At 34.9% G+C, this 17,011-nt stretch overlaps 1 protein-coding gene across 1 annotated transcript in view; it reads right to left on the bottom strand.

The window, feature by feature from the left end:
• PIGN (phosphatidylinositol glycan anchor biosynthesis class N) overlaps positions 1-17,011 on the bottom strand; it is a 64,352-nt gene that overhangs the window by 43,184 nt on the left and 4,157 nt on the right. Inside the window, exons 2-13 of the mRNA XM_087707576.1 lie at positions 13,512-13,780; positions 12,099-12,220; positions 10,796-10,894; positions 10,038-10,144; positions 8,861-8,985; positions 7,434-7,564; positions 6,540-6,656; positions 5,138-5,178; positions 4,027-4,086; positions 3,005-3,097; positions 1,518-1,573; positions 38-116 (exon numbers count right to left, since the gene is read on the bottom strand). Of these exons, the coding sequence (XP_087563702.1) occupies positions 38-116; positions 1,518-1,573; positions 3,005-3,097; positions 4,027-4,086; positions 5,138-5,178; positions 6,540-6,656; positions 7,434-7,564; positions 8,861-8,985; positions 10,038-10,144; positions 10,796-10,894; positions 12,099-12,220; positions 13,512-13,738 (1,257 nt within the window). The 5' untranslated portion in view covers positions 13,739-13,780. The remainder of the gene's footprint in view (positions 1-37; positions 117-1,517; positions 1,574-3,004; positions 3,098-4,026; positions 4,087-5,137; positions 5,179-6,539; positions 6,657-7,433; positions 7,565-8,860; positions 8,986-10,037; positions 10,145-10,795; positions 10,895-12,098; positions 12,221-13,511; positions 13,781-17,011) is intronic.

Raw genomic sequence — 17,011 nt, 5'->3', positions numbered from 1 at the left:
ATAAAACCAAAGGAAATAGGCTCATGGAGTTACTTACAGCTTCCTCATATTTCTCATGTTGAATAGATATCCTTGTTTTTCTCAGAATGTCAATTTGTTCTGATTCAGAGAGAGATCTGTGCAAGACAGAATACTTTAATATATCACTTTTATTACTGTTTTGGGAAAGATGGAATAAAAAGCACAACTTTAAAGATTCTTTTAAAAGCAATAAATTGAACCAGTTCACCGTATGCTTACTGATAAATTCATTAAATACATATTTATCAATAATTACTTTTAATCAAAAATTGGATTGGATGCAGTCCAAACAAAGGTTTCTGGAGAAATTAAGAAGCCTAAGGGGTCTGTTCAAAAGAATCAAGTTTTACAAAAGAAAAGTATATAAAACAGAACATTATACAGCATATTATTTTATACAGCTGAATGTCTTATTAATAATTGCATATTAAAATTAAGAATGTGATTAATCTGGATCATTTTGATTAATGCTAACTAGATCTTTCAGCTCACTGAATTTATATGCAAGGGTCATAGACTTTAAAACAGGATTAACAACTCTGATGAAGAGAAGCTGCTTAGATTCCAAAATATAAGTTACAATGTGAAGACAATTATTTACAAGATAAAACAACAGTGTTTGTTGTACAATGCTTTGTAAATTGTCCCTTATGAGATGCAATTTATTCCATCTGAGGAGCATAACTGACAAAAAATATTTCTATTACATAATTGTATTCCATTAGAAAAAAAAATATTGATAGTCCAGAACTCAAATCTGCAATAAAAATATATCATTATGATAAGCTCTTATAAGAAATTTCATCTGATTAATAGCAATAGCAATAGCAGTAGACTTATATACCGCTTCATAGGGCTTTCAGCCCTCTCTAAGCGGTTTACAGAGAGTCAGCATATTGCCCCCAACAATCCGGGTCCTCATTTTACCCACCTCGGAAGGATGGAAGGCTGAGTCAACCCTGAGCCGGTGAGATTTGAACCGCTGAACTGCTGATCTAGCAGTAGCCTGCAGTGCTGCATTTAACCACTGCGCCACCTTGGCTCTTAATGTTTGCCATCACTATTTTTAAATGCACTATTTCTACAGGGATCATTTTCATGCCCATAATTGCCAACAATTTACTAATACAATGAATTTGACAGCAGGAGATCTCAGAATTTCTTGCTATTGCTTGCTATTTTTATTTTTTTATGATTAAGCCACATTGCTCTATGCGGTTTCAGGTCACAATATTATAATATTATATTATGTCTCACATTTAAATTGCATCATAGCTTTGCTTTCCCTTTCAATTATGTCTAGAAAGAAATTCAGCTCAGGCTCTGATTTTAAATTGTGGGTTCTATTTTTTTGATGCCCCAAATACTAATCTTGTCCAATTTTCATTTTTTCTGATTAACTTAGTTTCAGTATAATATTCAGAAATTTTCATTCCCTTTCATTCCTTTATGACTGGCTTAAAAAGATATATTCTAAGAATGGAACATGTACTTACTTGAATGGCGAAAACAAGAATGATAATGTAGTTTTCTTCTTCTGAACCATCTTAACCTGAACACACAAGAAAAAAAAATAACCAGCACTGTTAATTAAAGTAATTTTGAATAAAATGGGTGACAGAAACAAACATTATGGTTTTCATTTTGTTCCTCCCCAGTAGATCTCTTCCATTATTTGATTATAAATGAATTTTTCTCCCCTACATATTGTCGGATTTGAGGCTGCAATGATATGTATAATATTATTTTGCCTTAGGAGGCAAAATAATATTATACATTGAAGAAATAATTAATAAATAAATACATGCTATTAAATAAAACAGCAAGAAGAGAGGATTATGAATCTTATGTAAGCATCAAATTCAGCATCACTTTTAGGAATTTATAACTTAAGTCTCATAGCTCCAGGTGTTTTACATGCTAAAAAATTAAAGAATAACATAAAAGAACAAAACAGATATGCATCCAGAATTAAATAACTTCTCCCAAACTTCCTGGAAACTACCTGATTTATCCTAAGAGGCCAATGTAATAAAAGTTGCAGACTCATAAATCAATACCTGAAATTGGAAATTACAAGTGTTTTTAAAAATAGGAGAGCTATGCTTTCTCTCTTAAAGGGTTAGAAGTGACTATTAACCGTAACTAAGGTAAATAATGATGCCATTTATGTGTGAAAATAATTAATAAATTAGTAAGATATATCTTAAAGATCAAGGTTAGCAGTGGTAAAAGTTGTTCACACAGAACAATTTATTACCCAAAACTCTTCTCAAAATTAAAGTCTTTGAATGTGGAAAAAACCCAGTTAAGAGGGAGATAGGCAACCCTCTTTAGCGAATGATTTCCAAAATTCACTTAGGATTTATTTCCCGATTTCAGCCACAATAATATTAATTACTAGATCTTCACACTGGAGGGGCCTATTGTCCTTGAAGGATCCTGCTGTCAAGCAGCTTAAAGACCTAACCTCTATTTTGTGTATCAGGAAGCAATAAATAGTGACAACGGAAATTTAAACTTCAACTCTAAATCATCTTCTAGTGGTTGGAATAGGATGCATGTCAGTTCTAATAATATCAGAATTGAATTATGGGAGCAATTCTACACCTTGATTAGAATGCACTGCTTTCGATGACATCAATTCACATCAGTTATACAACTTCAACCCATAGAAATTACAGTAAACTCTATGTTTTAATAAACAAGTTCCATGAAACATTTAGATTTTTTTTAATATGATGGAAAATATGGGCTGTTCCAGTTTTTTTTTAAAAAGGTTTTAAGGATTTAAGCTAGCTTTTCCATAATACTATTGTTTTTGATTTAGCAATAATCCTACCATCATAGTAAATTATAAGTACGGTGTATGTACTCTATAATTAGCTATGTTGTTTCTATTTCTGCTATGACAATCAGATGTTTCTACTGGAAATATCCATATGAATGTGCAGTTTACATCTTTCAGCAATAGCTTACACACCTTAAATTGTTCAAGAATCTGGACAGCGTTGGTAAGCATGCTCTCTGCCTTAAAATGAGCAGTATTATTCAAGTATTCAAGAGGTAAAACACCCTGGGGGGGCAAAAAAGTAGAATTAATATTTAGCAGCATAATCCAGGGCTAGAAAAGCAAGCATTTTTACTAAGATCTAGGACCTTTTACAACACATAAAGTAAAACAGTATCTTCAGAATTAGAGAACCATATTATTCACAATGAATCAGTACGCACCTTCTACTAACAGTAGAGCAAATGCCAGCTTTGAAACAGGAGCCTCCGTGCACATTGAAGAAAACTGTCCAGAGAATGTTATGTAAAACTGACCCCTTTAGATAACTTCCCAAAAAACAAATGGGTTTAGCTAGCCCATTGTGAGAAAGAGAGTAGATGCATATCATTGCATATCAGACAGAACCATCATGGTTTACAAATTACGTTCTCTTCTTTCAGAGGTTGTTTTACTGAGTCACAATATTTTAACCTGACTGCTCCTTATAAAGGTTGGTTGATAGATGTGACAATTATTAGGCAAGTGTTTTGCTTATTAAAGATTGAAGACACAATTTCTCCTTTCCATAAGCTGGAACATTAGAAATTTCAGTTCACTTCATGTGGCACTATAATCTCATGACAGACAGCTGCTATGAAGTCATAAAGAGGGTGACTGTGATTTGAAGAAGTGATTCAATTATCAAATGATCGGATTATTAATCTCCGTCTCTCTCTCTCTCACACACCCACGCTCAACTGGAGCAATAATTATCTGAGCCCCCAATAAAATACATTTTTCCAACCACACATAGATTAAAGCATGAGAATGACTAAGGTTTCTTTCCCCCAAGGTAATATAAAACAACTTTTCAAATGGATAATTTCTCCAAAAAGTATGGGTTATTTTTTATTTATCTGTTAAATTTATACCCGCTTCTTTAAAGTCTTCTCTTCCCCCTAAAACAACAAGTCCATGACGTAGATTAGAGAAGAAAAATAGCATTAACTTACCACTGAGTTCAGAGGAAAAGGAACTCCAATAAGGGAAGCCATCAGTGGTGCAATGTCAGCCTACAAGCAGAAAAAAAAGTCTCTCTTTAAATGTATACTTAAGTATAATTAAAGGTGAAGTTTCTTTTATGATGTATTTTCATGAAACATTTATATATCCATATACATATGACATCATTTCAGATAATTAAAAAATTGTTCCCATGTTTAATGGATAGGAACCAGGGCTGGGTTCCTGCCAGTTCTAACCTCTTCTATAGAAGAGGTTCCACAAATCTACCGTGCCATTTAGAACCGGTTCCAGCTCCCTCCCCTCGCCCGTCCGCACCATGCTTGCCCCGCCCGCCACTCACTGACTTGCTGGCTCACCAATCGCCCCGTCCTCCTCTAAGAGTCCTATCTAAACCTTAAAGTCTTAAAGCTGTCAAGTTTGAACACCCCTGGAGTTTTTTTTCCTAAAGGGTTAGGGGTACAAGGGTCTTGTAATTTGACAGCTTTAAGACTTGTGTGCTTCAAATGCCAGAGTTTCTGAGCCAACATTTTGGTTGCTAAGCAAGAGCGTTGTTAAGTGAGTTTCACCACATTTTACAAGTTGGCCATGCCCACCCAGTCTGCCAAGCCATTCCCACTGGGCCACATGGCCAGCAAGCCACTCCCACAAAGCAGGCCACACTTACAGAAGAGGTTCTAAAAAAATTTGAAACGCACCACTGATAGGAACTTATATTATGAGAAAAAAAGATCTGCAAACAAAATTGTCTCCATATCGGTAACAAAAGATGAGCAAGCAATGTAGCTTTAGAAATCAGGAAGGGTATTACAGATATAATATTCCCACCATAGTGCAGTTCTTGTGCTGAAAGCATGGGCCATGTATATACTATCAGCGGGTAAACCCATTTTAAATTTTTGCTATAAACAATGAATAAAACAGCGATCAAAGAGAATAAACCTGCGAGATAGATTAGATGAAAGGCAGGCAGGCATAAAAAAAACTGGAGGCAGAGGGGACTCCCATGTTAATATAACTTATTATCATAATTATGTTTCTTTCCACCATCTTAAAATAAAGTAAGTTACTAGAAACAATGGGTTGGAAGCAACCAGATACCTGATTCACATCTTGGCGCCTCCACATCTCCAGCTTCCATTCTGTAAATGAGGAAAACAGAATGATAATTTATGAAGGGAAAAGAAAACTTTTTTGATACTTAGTAGTTATAAGCTTATTCTTCTGATAACCTTTTTCTTCACATTCAAATATATTTGTGCTTCAGTTGCAGAACATAGTATTAAGAAATTTACTCAAGGGAGCACAAATCACTTTAATAAGAATCACAAAGGAAAAGCTACACATCAGAATATCCAAGACCTTCTCTTGGGTGGAGAGCTATATCTCGTTAAATCACTGATTAGGGTTTAGCAGGTAATCTACTTCAAGGTGGATGGGCAGCCAGATAAATACACTAAATAATATAAACTAGGAATTGATTCCAGAAACAGTTAATGCAGAGAGTTTCAACATATACTAAAATCATGCATTTTTTAACCAATCTGGCCATAGTTCTGTGGCTCATTGCCCAAATCCAGATTACTAGTTAATTTACCATTAAACAGCCAATAGTCTCTCTAGCAAAGAACATTTTTTTCCATCCCAGATATATTAGATAAAATTCTATTTAGAACTATATGCTTGCTATGTTCATTTTTTATTTATTTTATTAGTTCCAAAAACACTACCAGCATTGCAAAGATGACCTGAATACTTGGTTTAACCTGAGATGACTGGTTCTGTTAATGAGTACAGCATTTATGAGTAATTTCTTACACTTGGATAATGTTATGTCCATCTTAGCATTTCAATTAATGTGCCCTTTTAAGTGGTGGAGGATACGCCTATTTTTAGCTTGGATTATTACACTATGCAGTTAATTTTAAGCTTAATTATCCCTCACATTTCCAATCTACGAAAATCAGCCTTGGAAACAAGAATGATTCATATTCACAGAGGGTATGATCTTAAACAATATGAGCAAAGTGAAGATTAAATGTGGGAAGCAGGATACCTGGGCAAGCAAGAAGAATGCTGTGGATTTCAGGCATCATGAAGAAAAATTAACGTTACCTAAAAATCTGGTAATTTACGATTAATTTAAATGCAATAATCTTTTAAATTAGGTTTGAATAAAGATGACAAGGAACCAAACTAGCCTTGTTTAAAACTACACGTGGCTCATAAAATCAGGCCCACAAATCAAAAGTTTCAAGTAAAATTTATTTTCTGCAAAGGAGGGTTTGCATTACGAATATGAGAAACAGTGGCTCAAATGTTTTTGAGCAGTGAGAGAATTCATATAAACGTAATGGTTTCTAGTAAACTTTTATTCCCCATTCATTTAATGAGGATTTTATCGATGTAACAGTAGAAGCAGCTAATAACACTAAAAACTGTCTTTTAATAATGTATGTATAAAAATGGTAATTATAGGTATTACACAAGTAATTACATTTACCTTTTAAAAATATATCGTCATATTGCTGTGAGGTAACTGTCTGAGGATATTTGATTCCTGCTCCCCAAGCTATTAGGGGTGTCAATGTTTCTGATGGATGACTTGCTCCATGAGTCCCTAAACATACAGAAAATAAATCAAGTTGTTTTATTATTATTATGTGGTTAATCTTTGGTGAGATTCACAGCCTTTGGGGCTGGCTGGTAGCTCAACAGCTCGAGTCCTAACCAAGGACCTAGGAACTGTTAAGGTAACGTCGGAGGATATAAGTTGTTCCAAGTAGGGTGTTTTTTTTTTGTTTATTATTTTTATTTTTAAAAAACTGGCTTTTGAATATCATTTCTCTGCTCCGTTCATCTAGAGCAGGGGTGTCAAACTTGAGGGCCGCATCAGCGTTGTGTTTGACCTCGGGAAGCGGGGTGGAGGTGGCCAGCTATACGTCAATCATGTCAGGGGTGCCTGCGGTGACTCAAGAGCTCTGCCAGCGATAATGGGCTGCCCTGGGCGTTGAGTTTGACACTGCTGATCTAGAGTGTAGTCTGCAGCGTCTATACCACTCAAATTATGTCTTCATGCAACTCTCCCTTTTTGCCTCGCAGTTTACCCTCAACTGCCCTTGAGCTTCTGAAGGATTGCCCCAATCTGGATCTTCAATTATTCATAAAGTATTTCTATGTATCTACTACTACCAACAACCTAAAACTAAGGTTTACTCAAATTCCTACAGATGCCTCAGGCACTTCATTTCTTTAGACCAGTGTTTCTCAACCTTGGCCACTTGAAGATGTCTGGACTTCAACTCCCAGAATTCCCCAGCCAGCATTCCAAAACATGGAATGACAAAATGGACAAAGATTTTCTGAGCTGAACCTTTATAGTGAAACATAATCTCACCCCAGTCTGTCATTCCGTGGTCAGATGTTAAGATAAAGGCTGTGCTGCCATCATTTCCATAGAAGTCCTCAACCAACGAAACAATTTCTTGTACACCTTCATCAACTTTCCTGATATTGTTCTTATACTCCCTACAGAAAAAGCAAAATATTGTAACTATGAATCTAGAAGTACATTTACACAAGGTTTAAAAATAGCACCAACCACAGTAATAAAAGCATTGAAATATCCTCTACGTGGTTAATTTTGTACAATATTCCTTTCTTCACATTACAGAACTGGATTTAAAGCACTCCAAGCATTTAATTTTCAAACATGATATTGTATAAAAAATGAAACAGTCAAAATGCAAGTTTATTTAGATGAAAGTGCTTGAAAAATTTTTTTTTATTACAAGCTGCTATTTTTTCACCTGCACATTCCGAATGTAATGGTATTAACCTGTATTGTCATTCTGTTCTTTCTATTCCAGCTGTCTATATAGTCCAGTTTAAACATTTTTCTTTTCCTTCGTTTGTTACTATTACATTATTATTTAATTTTAGTAGAAGATATTAACACTTATTATATAGAATGCCCCAGTCCTTCCATCAACCAAATAAATAACTTTTATTATTATTGCAGAGGGAGCCATGCTCATGAAACTGATCTTGTCCTCATTAGCAATTTTTGTTCCATTCTCTTTCATGCTCTTCACAAGATATTTGAAACCTCTCATTTGTCTAACACATGATGTTTCTTAATTTGAGAATTATTAAAAAGCTTAATGCTTTCCTACAAAGATTATGGTACAAAGTGTTAGCAAACTGTCTAAACTACAGCGTTTACATAAATGAATTAACCTCTTTTTTCCAGAGTCATAAATTTATCTCTCACTTGGTATAGATATAATCACTGTAAAGAAATCAATTGAAATAAAACTGAAAATTAAATCACACAAAAGAAATTGTTCAAATATAATTGTGTCCTTTTAATTCTATTTCAGTGGAGGATTTAGGCACATTGTTAATTCTCTCACTTATATCAAATGTACTCTGCAAAAATGCCTTTAATTAATTAAACAGAATGGGAAAAGGAAAAAATAATAAAAGGGTGGGGGAGGGAGGCTGAACATCAAAGAGACATATAAAGACTTCTCACACATGTTTATACAAATACAGCACTTTCAATAAAGGATCAGCATCATTCATAATCATTTATATACTGTAACCTATATCTGTAAACAATTTGATCATCAGTTGGAAGTAACATCAAGTACTGAATCCACTGAATAACCGGTGCTATAATTTAAAGATATTTAAAATTGTATAGCTTTGGTTATACTTATGTTATATTTAAAATATATAAAGCATACATTAGCCGCCTGGAATCCTCCGGTATTGGGCGGCCTAGAAATTTAACAAATAAACAAATAAATAAAATTTTACCTTGAATGAGGCCGATGAGCATGACCATTTGTATCTAATCCTAATAAGTGCAGGAAGAAAATGATTTTTTGTTCATGAAGTTTAGAAAACAATGTTTCATTGTTTTTAGCCAAGTTGAAGAAATCCTAGAACAGAAAACCAAGTAAATTACTCTGAGCACCAGAAACGATTCTAACCAGAAAGTTAGAACTTTTGTATCGGCAATTATCACATAGAAGAACCTGGAAGGAAGACATTTAGATAAATTCCTCTATAGGATGTGGACCCTATATTCATTTCCTCAAGACTGGATTATTGTAATGTGCTCTACATGGGGCTGCCCTTGAAGAGTGTTCGAAGACTCCAATTAGTCCAGAATGCAGCCACGCGAGCGATTGTGGGTGCACCAAGGTACACCCACGTTACACCTATCCTCCGCGAGTTGCACTGGCTACCTATTAGTCTCCGAGAGCCTTCTCTGTTGCAGCTCCGGCCCTCTGGAACGAGCTCCCTGTTGAGATCCGGATCCTTACTACCCTCCTGGCCTTCCACAAAGCCACCAAGTCCTGGCTGCTCCAGCAGGCTGGGGGGGAGCTGAGAAGCATCGACCTCCATGGAAATTGTGAATGTTGGTTTTGTTTTTAATATGTTGTCTTTGTCTTTTTCCCCCTTTTCCCTTGTCTTTTGTGAGCCGCCCGGAGTCCTCCGGGAGTGGGCGGTATACAAGACAAATAAATAAATAAATAAATAAATAAATAAATAAATAAATAAATAAATAAATAAATAAATAAATAAATAAATAAATTTCTACAAACCCTCAGATTCTTTTCCCACTGACTTTTACGGTATAACAAAAAGAAATCCGAAGTAAAAAATACTGAAGGACTACTTGGGTAGCAGGAAGTAGGAATATTCATAATTTAAAGACATCAGTTCTCTTTGCATTCTGCAACAGAAATCTCTCATTCTTTCTTCAGATGGAAATTCGGACACGTACTACAAACGAAGGACAAGAAAATCCAACCTAAAATTGTCCTAAATACTGAACACTACCTAAAAGCCAACTTTATTTAAAATGCACCACACTGTTTAAAAAAAAAACCCCAGAAACAAGAAGGAGTAAAGGAGATAGCACAAATTTGCCAGCTATAATCTGCCAGTCACATCAAAGGGATGCAAAATGAAGATTTTTATTCACCTTAACCTGGTCAAAAACCCAAGTGTCCAGTATAGTGGCATCTTCAGCTGCAAAGTCCTCTCTTTCAGCTTTATAGCAATTGGTGTAAACGTGATCACCAGTAGCACCTGCAAACATTCCAGATGAAGAAAAGGATTAGTATATTTTTTAATTCAGTTTGCCTAAGTCTTCTCAAAACATATTTTAGCTTCACTCAAATGTACTTTAAAGTACCAAGAGTTGTTTCACACCAGCTCTTAGCAGCTGCTCACACACTTTTACATGGATAATTTCGCTAAAAAAGATATTTCCTTCTATCGATATGTAAACAACTACCAAAATGATGGGAAGCTAGTAACAGGAGTCTTGGACTTATAACAAACTCCTTATCAAACAAAGCATAATATTATATAGTCATTATGGCAGCCCAAGACCCTTGCACAGTACTGAATATGTTTTTGTTTTTATTTTTTACCTTTTGAGGAAAATTAATCTACCAATGATCGAGGCAGTATTTTAAAAACATGCATGGACTAAAATAGTCAGAAGACAAATTCACTGAAAATCCCCAAATTGTATCCACAATTATAGTGCTTCAGGAGAACATTTAGTGCAGAGGTGCATGTTGTCATCAAAGAAGGATGACCATCAGAGTTTGTATGTCCTACATAGGGTTTTTCTAGGAAGTGAACATTCAAAAGACTTCTGGTTATTGCAATTAATTATAAATATTTTAATATTTTATAAACAAAGAATCATTAACTCTAAGATACGCTCACCTTTAGCAAACATAGGTAGAATATCTGGACTTCCCCAGCTCCAAGTATATTTACTTTCGTTGAAAATAGAATCAAATTCCACCGGATTTTCTTTCCATCCTGTAAATCAAAAGATGCTTTGCTGAAGCTATTTGCTTTTTTTAAAGATAGAAAAGTAAGATTTGGTGCCAGTTGTTAAAAGCTATAAAGGCATTATGTTCACTTGGAGAAAGTGAATCTACATCATCACATTTAATTAGCAAGTTACATACTTATTTTTAACATGGGGAAATTATCATTTTTGTGTAGAAAATTTGAAAATAGTTCAAAATTCTTACATAGAAATCATAATTTTCAATTTACTTTTCTGTCAATGTTTACTAAAAATTGCCTGAGGAATCTATCTGAAAAACATCAATGGTATTGGAAATTTAAAAGAAAGGTCACAAATATTATTGTGAATTAAATTAAAAGAAGCTGCAACTTTACATGATACTATAATATTATTCATATATAGTATCATGTAAAGTTGCAGCTTCTTTTAATTATGACTTATTAAACAATTCAAACAAATAAAACAATACTGGATTCTTTTGACTATCCTTTCTTTGTTTTCATTTGTAATATAACATGCTGTACAATCAGCAATATATATATAAAGAAGGATTCATGTTTATTTTCTTATAATATGAATGAATATATAAATTTATACATATATAGGGAGGGAGGGGGGAGAGAGAGAATGAGAATGAAATTAGGACTGCAGTTCTGTTCAGATTTATTTAAGAACATACCCCACTAAAGCTAATGATAATCATACACAGTATTGTGCTGCAAATATCATTTAGACACAGTAATAAAAGTTGAACACTAGTCTCAAACGCTGATACCTGATTGCATTTAAGTTGTGTTCTCATAATGGAAAGCTGACATACTGCCATAATTCTACAAAGTAGTAACTACCATTTACAAAAGATTAAATGAGTGGATTTCAAAGACATAGACTGAGTTCTTTAATATACTAAAATAAAATGAAATAAACCACGTTATGGTTTATGATGAAACGTAAGCTTACCCAGGTATGATTACAGTCATTCAATAAAGCATAATTAACCAAACTACAGCTTAACACCACTATCTCATTTTCCATTTATATCAGAGGTCTTCCAGAATAATAAAGTAGGATAGGATGCAGAGAAAATTGCCACAAATCGGCAATCTAATTTACACACAGCAGTTCCTGTGTTCCTTATATAGCGAAAGGAGCTGCAAAAGACCCAGAGAGTCCTTTCTTTTTTGTTGAAATAAATTGGAAGTTCCATACCTCTAGCAACAGCACTGACATCTTCATAAAATCCAGCTATTAGAGCAACGTGCCCAGGTCTAGATTCTGTTGGAACACGAGTGTGAGATACTCCCCAACTGCCTCGTGAAGCTATGATATTCCTGGAAAGAAAGATTGATTCCAAATTAAAAAGCTGTTGGCATAGCTCAGTTACATTTCAAGTACTGAATCTTTAGGCTGCCATGAAAAACAGGGGACGATATCATGGAGTCCGCTTGTAAAAACAAGAATGCCCATATCTAAGCATTAGACAAGTAAGCTAGTAATTCAATTCAAGCATAATGTTAAACCTAAAACACTTCTGCATGACATGCACAGCTTAATCTATAGTACACTCTTTCTGAAATTTGGCAACTTTAAAATGTATGGACTTCAACTCCCAAAATTATTTAGTCAGCCATGCTGGCTAGAGAATTCTGGGAGTTGAAATCCACACATCTTAAAGTTGCCAAGTTTCAAAAAGACTGTTCTAATACCAGTCATGAGTAAAGATGTATAAAATGCTGAAACAGATTCAGCAAATGAAAAACAAAAATCTTTGATAGTAATCTTATTATACTTCTTCATTAGCTAATAGGGATCACTTGTAGGGATTTTGGTTTTGTTTTTTTTAAAATTATATTTACGACCCCAAACCCTGATTATATCTTCAATACTATGAACCCATGAAAAAGAAATGGTTTAATAAGTGGAAAGAACTGATGTGGCTGAAACAATTCTATATCGCAGTCATTCCAGCCACCAGTGTTTGTGTTCAGAGACCGAAAAGGGAAACAAATTCAAAGTAATTCTCATTTTCAGATGAGGCTGGTACACAGAATCCCACAAACTTTGAGAACAATCAGTGGTTACCCAACATTCAGGTCCAAATCATGCACTAATTTTTTTTACGTAAGATTAGTGTCCTCCAGATGTATTGGAGTTCGACTGCTGCCAACTTCAGTCTGGTGCATTGATTCATTGAATCTGTAGAGCAATCTGTAATTGCTCATAATGTCATAGTTAAGTACTTGGGGTTTTTCCCTTAAGAAAATTATTAAGAGCCGAGGTGGCGCAGTGGTTAAATGCAGCACTGCAGGCTACTTCAGCTGACTGCTAGTTCTGCAGTTCGGCTGTTCAAATCTCACCGGCTTAGGGTTGACTCAGCCTTCCATCCTTCCGAGGTGGGTGAAATGAGGACCCGGATTGTTGTTGGGGGCGATATGCTGACTCTGTAAACCGCTTAGAGAGGGCTGAAAGCCCTATGAAGCGGTATATAAGTCTAACTGCTATTGTTACTGCTACTGCTATTAAAAATAAGAATCGAATTACATAATTTCAACACCCAGACTTGAATAACAACTTCTTTCCCTCAGCAACCAATACTTATAACAAACACTGGAAGGAAGTTACCTAAGGAAAGGTGCATTAGAATTGCCCCCGTCATCCAACGTATATAGTGAATCTGCACGCAGACCGTCCGCAACGAACAGTACCAAGCGTTGCGCGGGTGGCGGCAGCAGAATTTGATGAGGAGTCATTCCATGGACCAGAGGAGAGGTGAAATAAATGTCAAAGATAGAGATCAGGAACACACAATGTACCAGAATACCAGCAACTATAAAAAATTGCATATTCATGGCGATACGTTGTCAGCGAGGATGGGAACAAGGAATCCGACACTAAAAAAAACAAACAATCAAAAGTAATTAAAGGTCAGTGAAGCAGGAAATCATTGTGTCCTAAACTCACAAATGTTGTTGATCCACAAACAGCTAACAATATTCGAGCACAGAGGAGGGTGAGGCTGCTTCTTCATGAAAAAAGGTTGTGCAATTACAACTACAGGTAGTTCTTGACTTGAGGACTTGAGGACTTGAAGACCTGGATTGTTGTTGGGGGCGATATGCTGACTCTGTAAACCGCTTAGAGAGGGCTGAAAGCCCTATGAAGCGGTATATAAGTCTAACTGCTATTGCTATTGCTATTGACTTACAACAGTTAATTTGGTTGACTGTTCGAAGTTCCACAAGCACTGAAAAAAAAAGACTCATGACTGTTTTTCACACTTACGACCATGACAAGCATCTCCATGGTCAAGTGATCAAAATTCAGACACTTGGCAACTGATTCATTCTTATGATGGCTGCAGGATCATGGGATTATTGTTTGCACCTTCTGACGAGCAAAATCCGCTTAAGAGCTGTGTTACTAACTCAACTGCCGTGATTCCCTTACTAACACGAGCAAAAAGGTCATAAAATGGGGCAAGATTCACTTAACAACGGTCTCATTCAGCAACAGAAATCTGGGGTTCAATTGTGCCCATACGTTGAGAACCACCTATATGACAGGTGACAGTCAGAAAGCATACAAAATTTGCCAATCTTTGCTTTAATTATCCAAAAAGAGGCTTTTTAATGTGTTTCTCTGCATTGTCAAGAACTTCCTTCAAAAGATTTACCTGGCCTTAATGCCAACATATGTGCAGAATCACCTACGTTATTAAACCAGTGTTTCTTAAACTTATTTTTCTCAGGATCTCTTCCCATGTTTAAAAATTATGGAGGACCCCCCCCCCAAAAAAATTTGTTTATGGATTACGTTTATCGATATTTAAAATGTATTAAAAAATAAAACTGACAGATTGGCTGCCACTACTATTTCTCACATTTGTTTGATAGGATTTTAAAGTTGCCTTGTGGCCGGCTGGGCGGCAAACACATTTAATAAATAAAATAAATAAAAACACTGTGTTATTTTTCAACATAGTCTGGTAACCAGTTTTGATTTTTTCAGACCGCTGAGAGATCCACACTTTACAAAACACTGAATTAAGCATTGGAGCAGCTAATTAATTTAAAAATCTTCAGCTTAATTACCTTATTTAGTTATTAAATTATTAAACAATAAGAGGCAACCACAAGCAAATTACCTTCTAAAATAAAACACAAACATTACAAAACTAATAAAACACAAATAAAGTAATCAGAAAGGGGGAAAAATGCTTCTTTCCTGGAAGCATAAAATATAGGAGCTAACAAAACTCCTGAAGAAACAGATTTGGCAACGACTAAGCAGAAGGTACATTTTCTAAACAACCATTTGATGGACTACTAAAAGCACACACTTCTTTATGAGGGTTTATCTTAACCACCTTTCTGCCTTGGTATGAGCAATCCATCAAACCGTCAAGCCATAAGTTATCTAAGGCTGTAAAAGTAACAGATGGTATGTATAATGAAACAAGCCACATCAGAAACATTGATTTTTGCTGTGCTGTGCTTTGATGCAATTTTGCAACAATGTACAATCTCAATTTATTTATTTTCCCCATCCTTTCTTGTTCTTTTACAGAAGTTGGTACTTAACAACAAAAAGAAAAACCAGGCTGATTAATTGCTTAATTGCTTTTCACACCATTAGGAAATGATGTGAAAGAAAATGGACAAAAATGCATTTAAAACCCAAGGCTAAATTAGGCATAACACTGGCAATAAATATATATTTTTAAATACAGGCACACAGTAACATAATTCTGATATTATATACTCCGTCAATTACATTTTCCACCAACTAAAACTTCCAAAACTCTCTCTTCAAGATATCAAAATAATAAGCGTCTAATACAGTGTTTCTCAACCTTGGCGACTTTAAGTCCTGTGGACTTCAACTCCCAGAATCCCCCAGCCAGCTTGAGAAAGTCGCCAAGGTTGAGAAACACTGATCTAATAAGTCATCCATCCATGAACCATGAAGGCCAGACCTCAATTAACCATCACTCCAAAACAGGGATGTTGATAGTGCTTTTTTGTTTGTTTGTTTTTTAAAAGGCCAAAATATTAATCTTTATCAAATAGGTCACCATTCACTATCCATTTCTATTTATGTTTTCAACAAGAAAGAAATATCTACAAAGCAAGGGTAAACCAAGGAAAGGAGATATTTAAAGCATCCACACAAGTCCCCCAAAAACACTGTATTTTAGCTGCGTTTTTCAAAAAGCCTGTGCTCCAATGAGCATTACAAGCCTGCTATGTATAATTTAAAAGAATCAATTGGAAATGCGTTTTCAAATACCATAGCATGCATATTGCTAAAAAGTGTGAAGAGATGCTATTTTTTTTTCTGGCAGGTTTAAAAAAAATATCAGCGATGATTCAACCCAGATTGTCAAGGAGATAGGAAACAATTAATTTATACACAAGCATAAACCAAGCAGAAATATCACCTCAGAATTTTATGCTGAAATGGATGCTACTATATTGTTCAAGAGTAAGAACTGCCTTGAATGTTAACCAGGTTCTTTGGCTCCACATGTTCAGCTGAAATGATCTTCTAATTTATATATAAATACAAATTTGGATCTGACACCTTAAATATTAGAAAAAATATTGTAGAAATAATCAAGAGTCATGCACTTTGCTCACACCCTAAATCAATTTGAATATGCTTGCATGGCATATGGGAGCTGTCATATTTCATAAGATAATTTTTGAATGACTATTCATTTATATGTGTCTAGGTAACTAATATAATCCCTCAAAAGAGCTTCCAGTCAAGATTTTCATTAATTTACATTGCAATAATACATGTCATCTGCTTTAAATTATAAATACAGTTAACCCAAGGTAAAAAGCTTCTTGTGAGTTAAATATTCTATTAATATCATTTGATTTATCAAGCTATGTCTTTGTATCAGCAATTCCCATGCAAAACCTTTAAGAAACATATGATTTATTACAAGTTTGTAACCAATACTATACAATCTACTCTTCTGAACTTCTTGTTATATTCTCCAGATATCAGTTTAGGTAACTCTGAGGAAATAGGGTCTCCTATTTGGCAAGATCTGCAATATTTTTAAAAGCCAATGACTAAAAATATGGTTTAGACCACATCATTCATTTTGG

The sequence above is a fragment of the Thamnophis sirtalis genome, unplaced genomic scaffold, assembly GCF_051295495.1.
Source record: "Thamnophis sirtalis isolate CommonGarterSnake01/CBP01778 unplaced genomic scaffold, rThaSir2_p1.2 scaffold_2, whole genome shotgun sequence".
NCBI lineage: Eukaryota > Metazoa > Chordata > Lepidosauria > Squamata > Natricidae > Thamnophis > Thamnophis sirtalis.
Note: the sequence above shows the minus strand (reverse complement) of the source record. Positions and strands in the feature narration are given on the sequence as shown.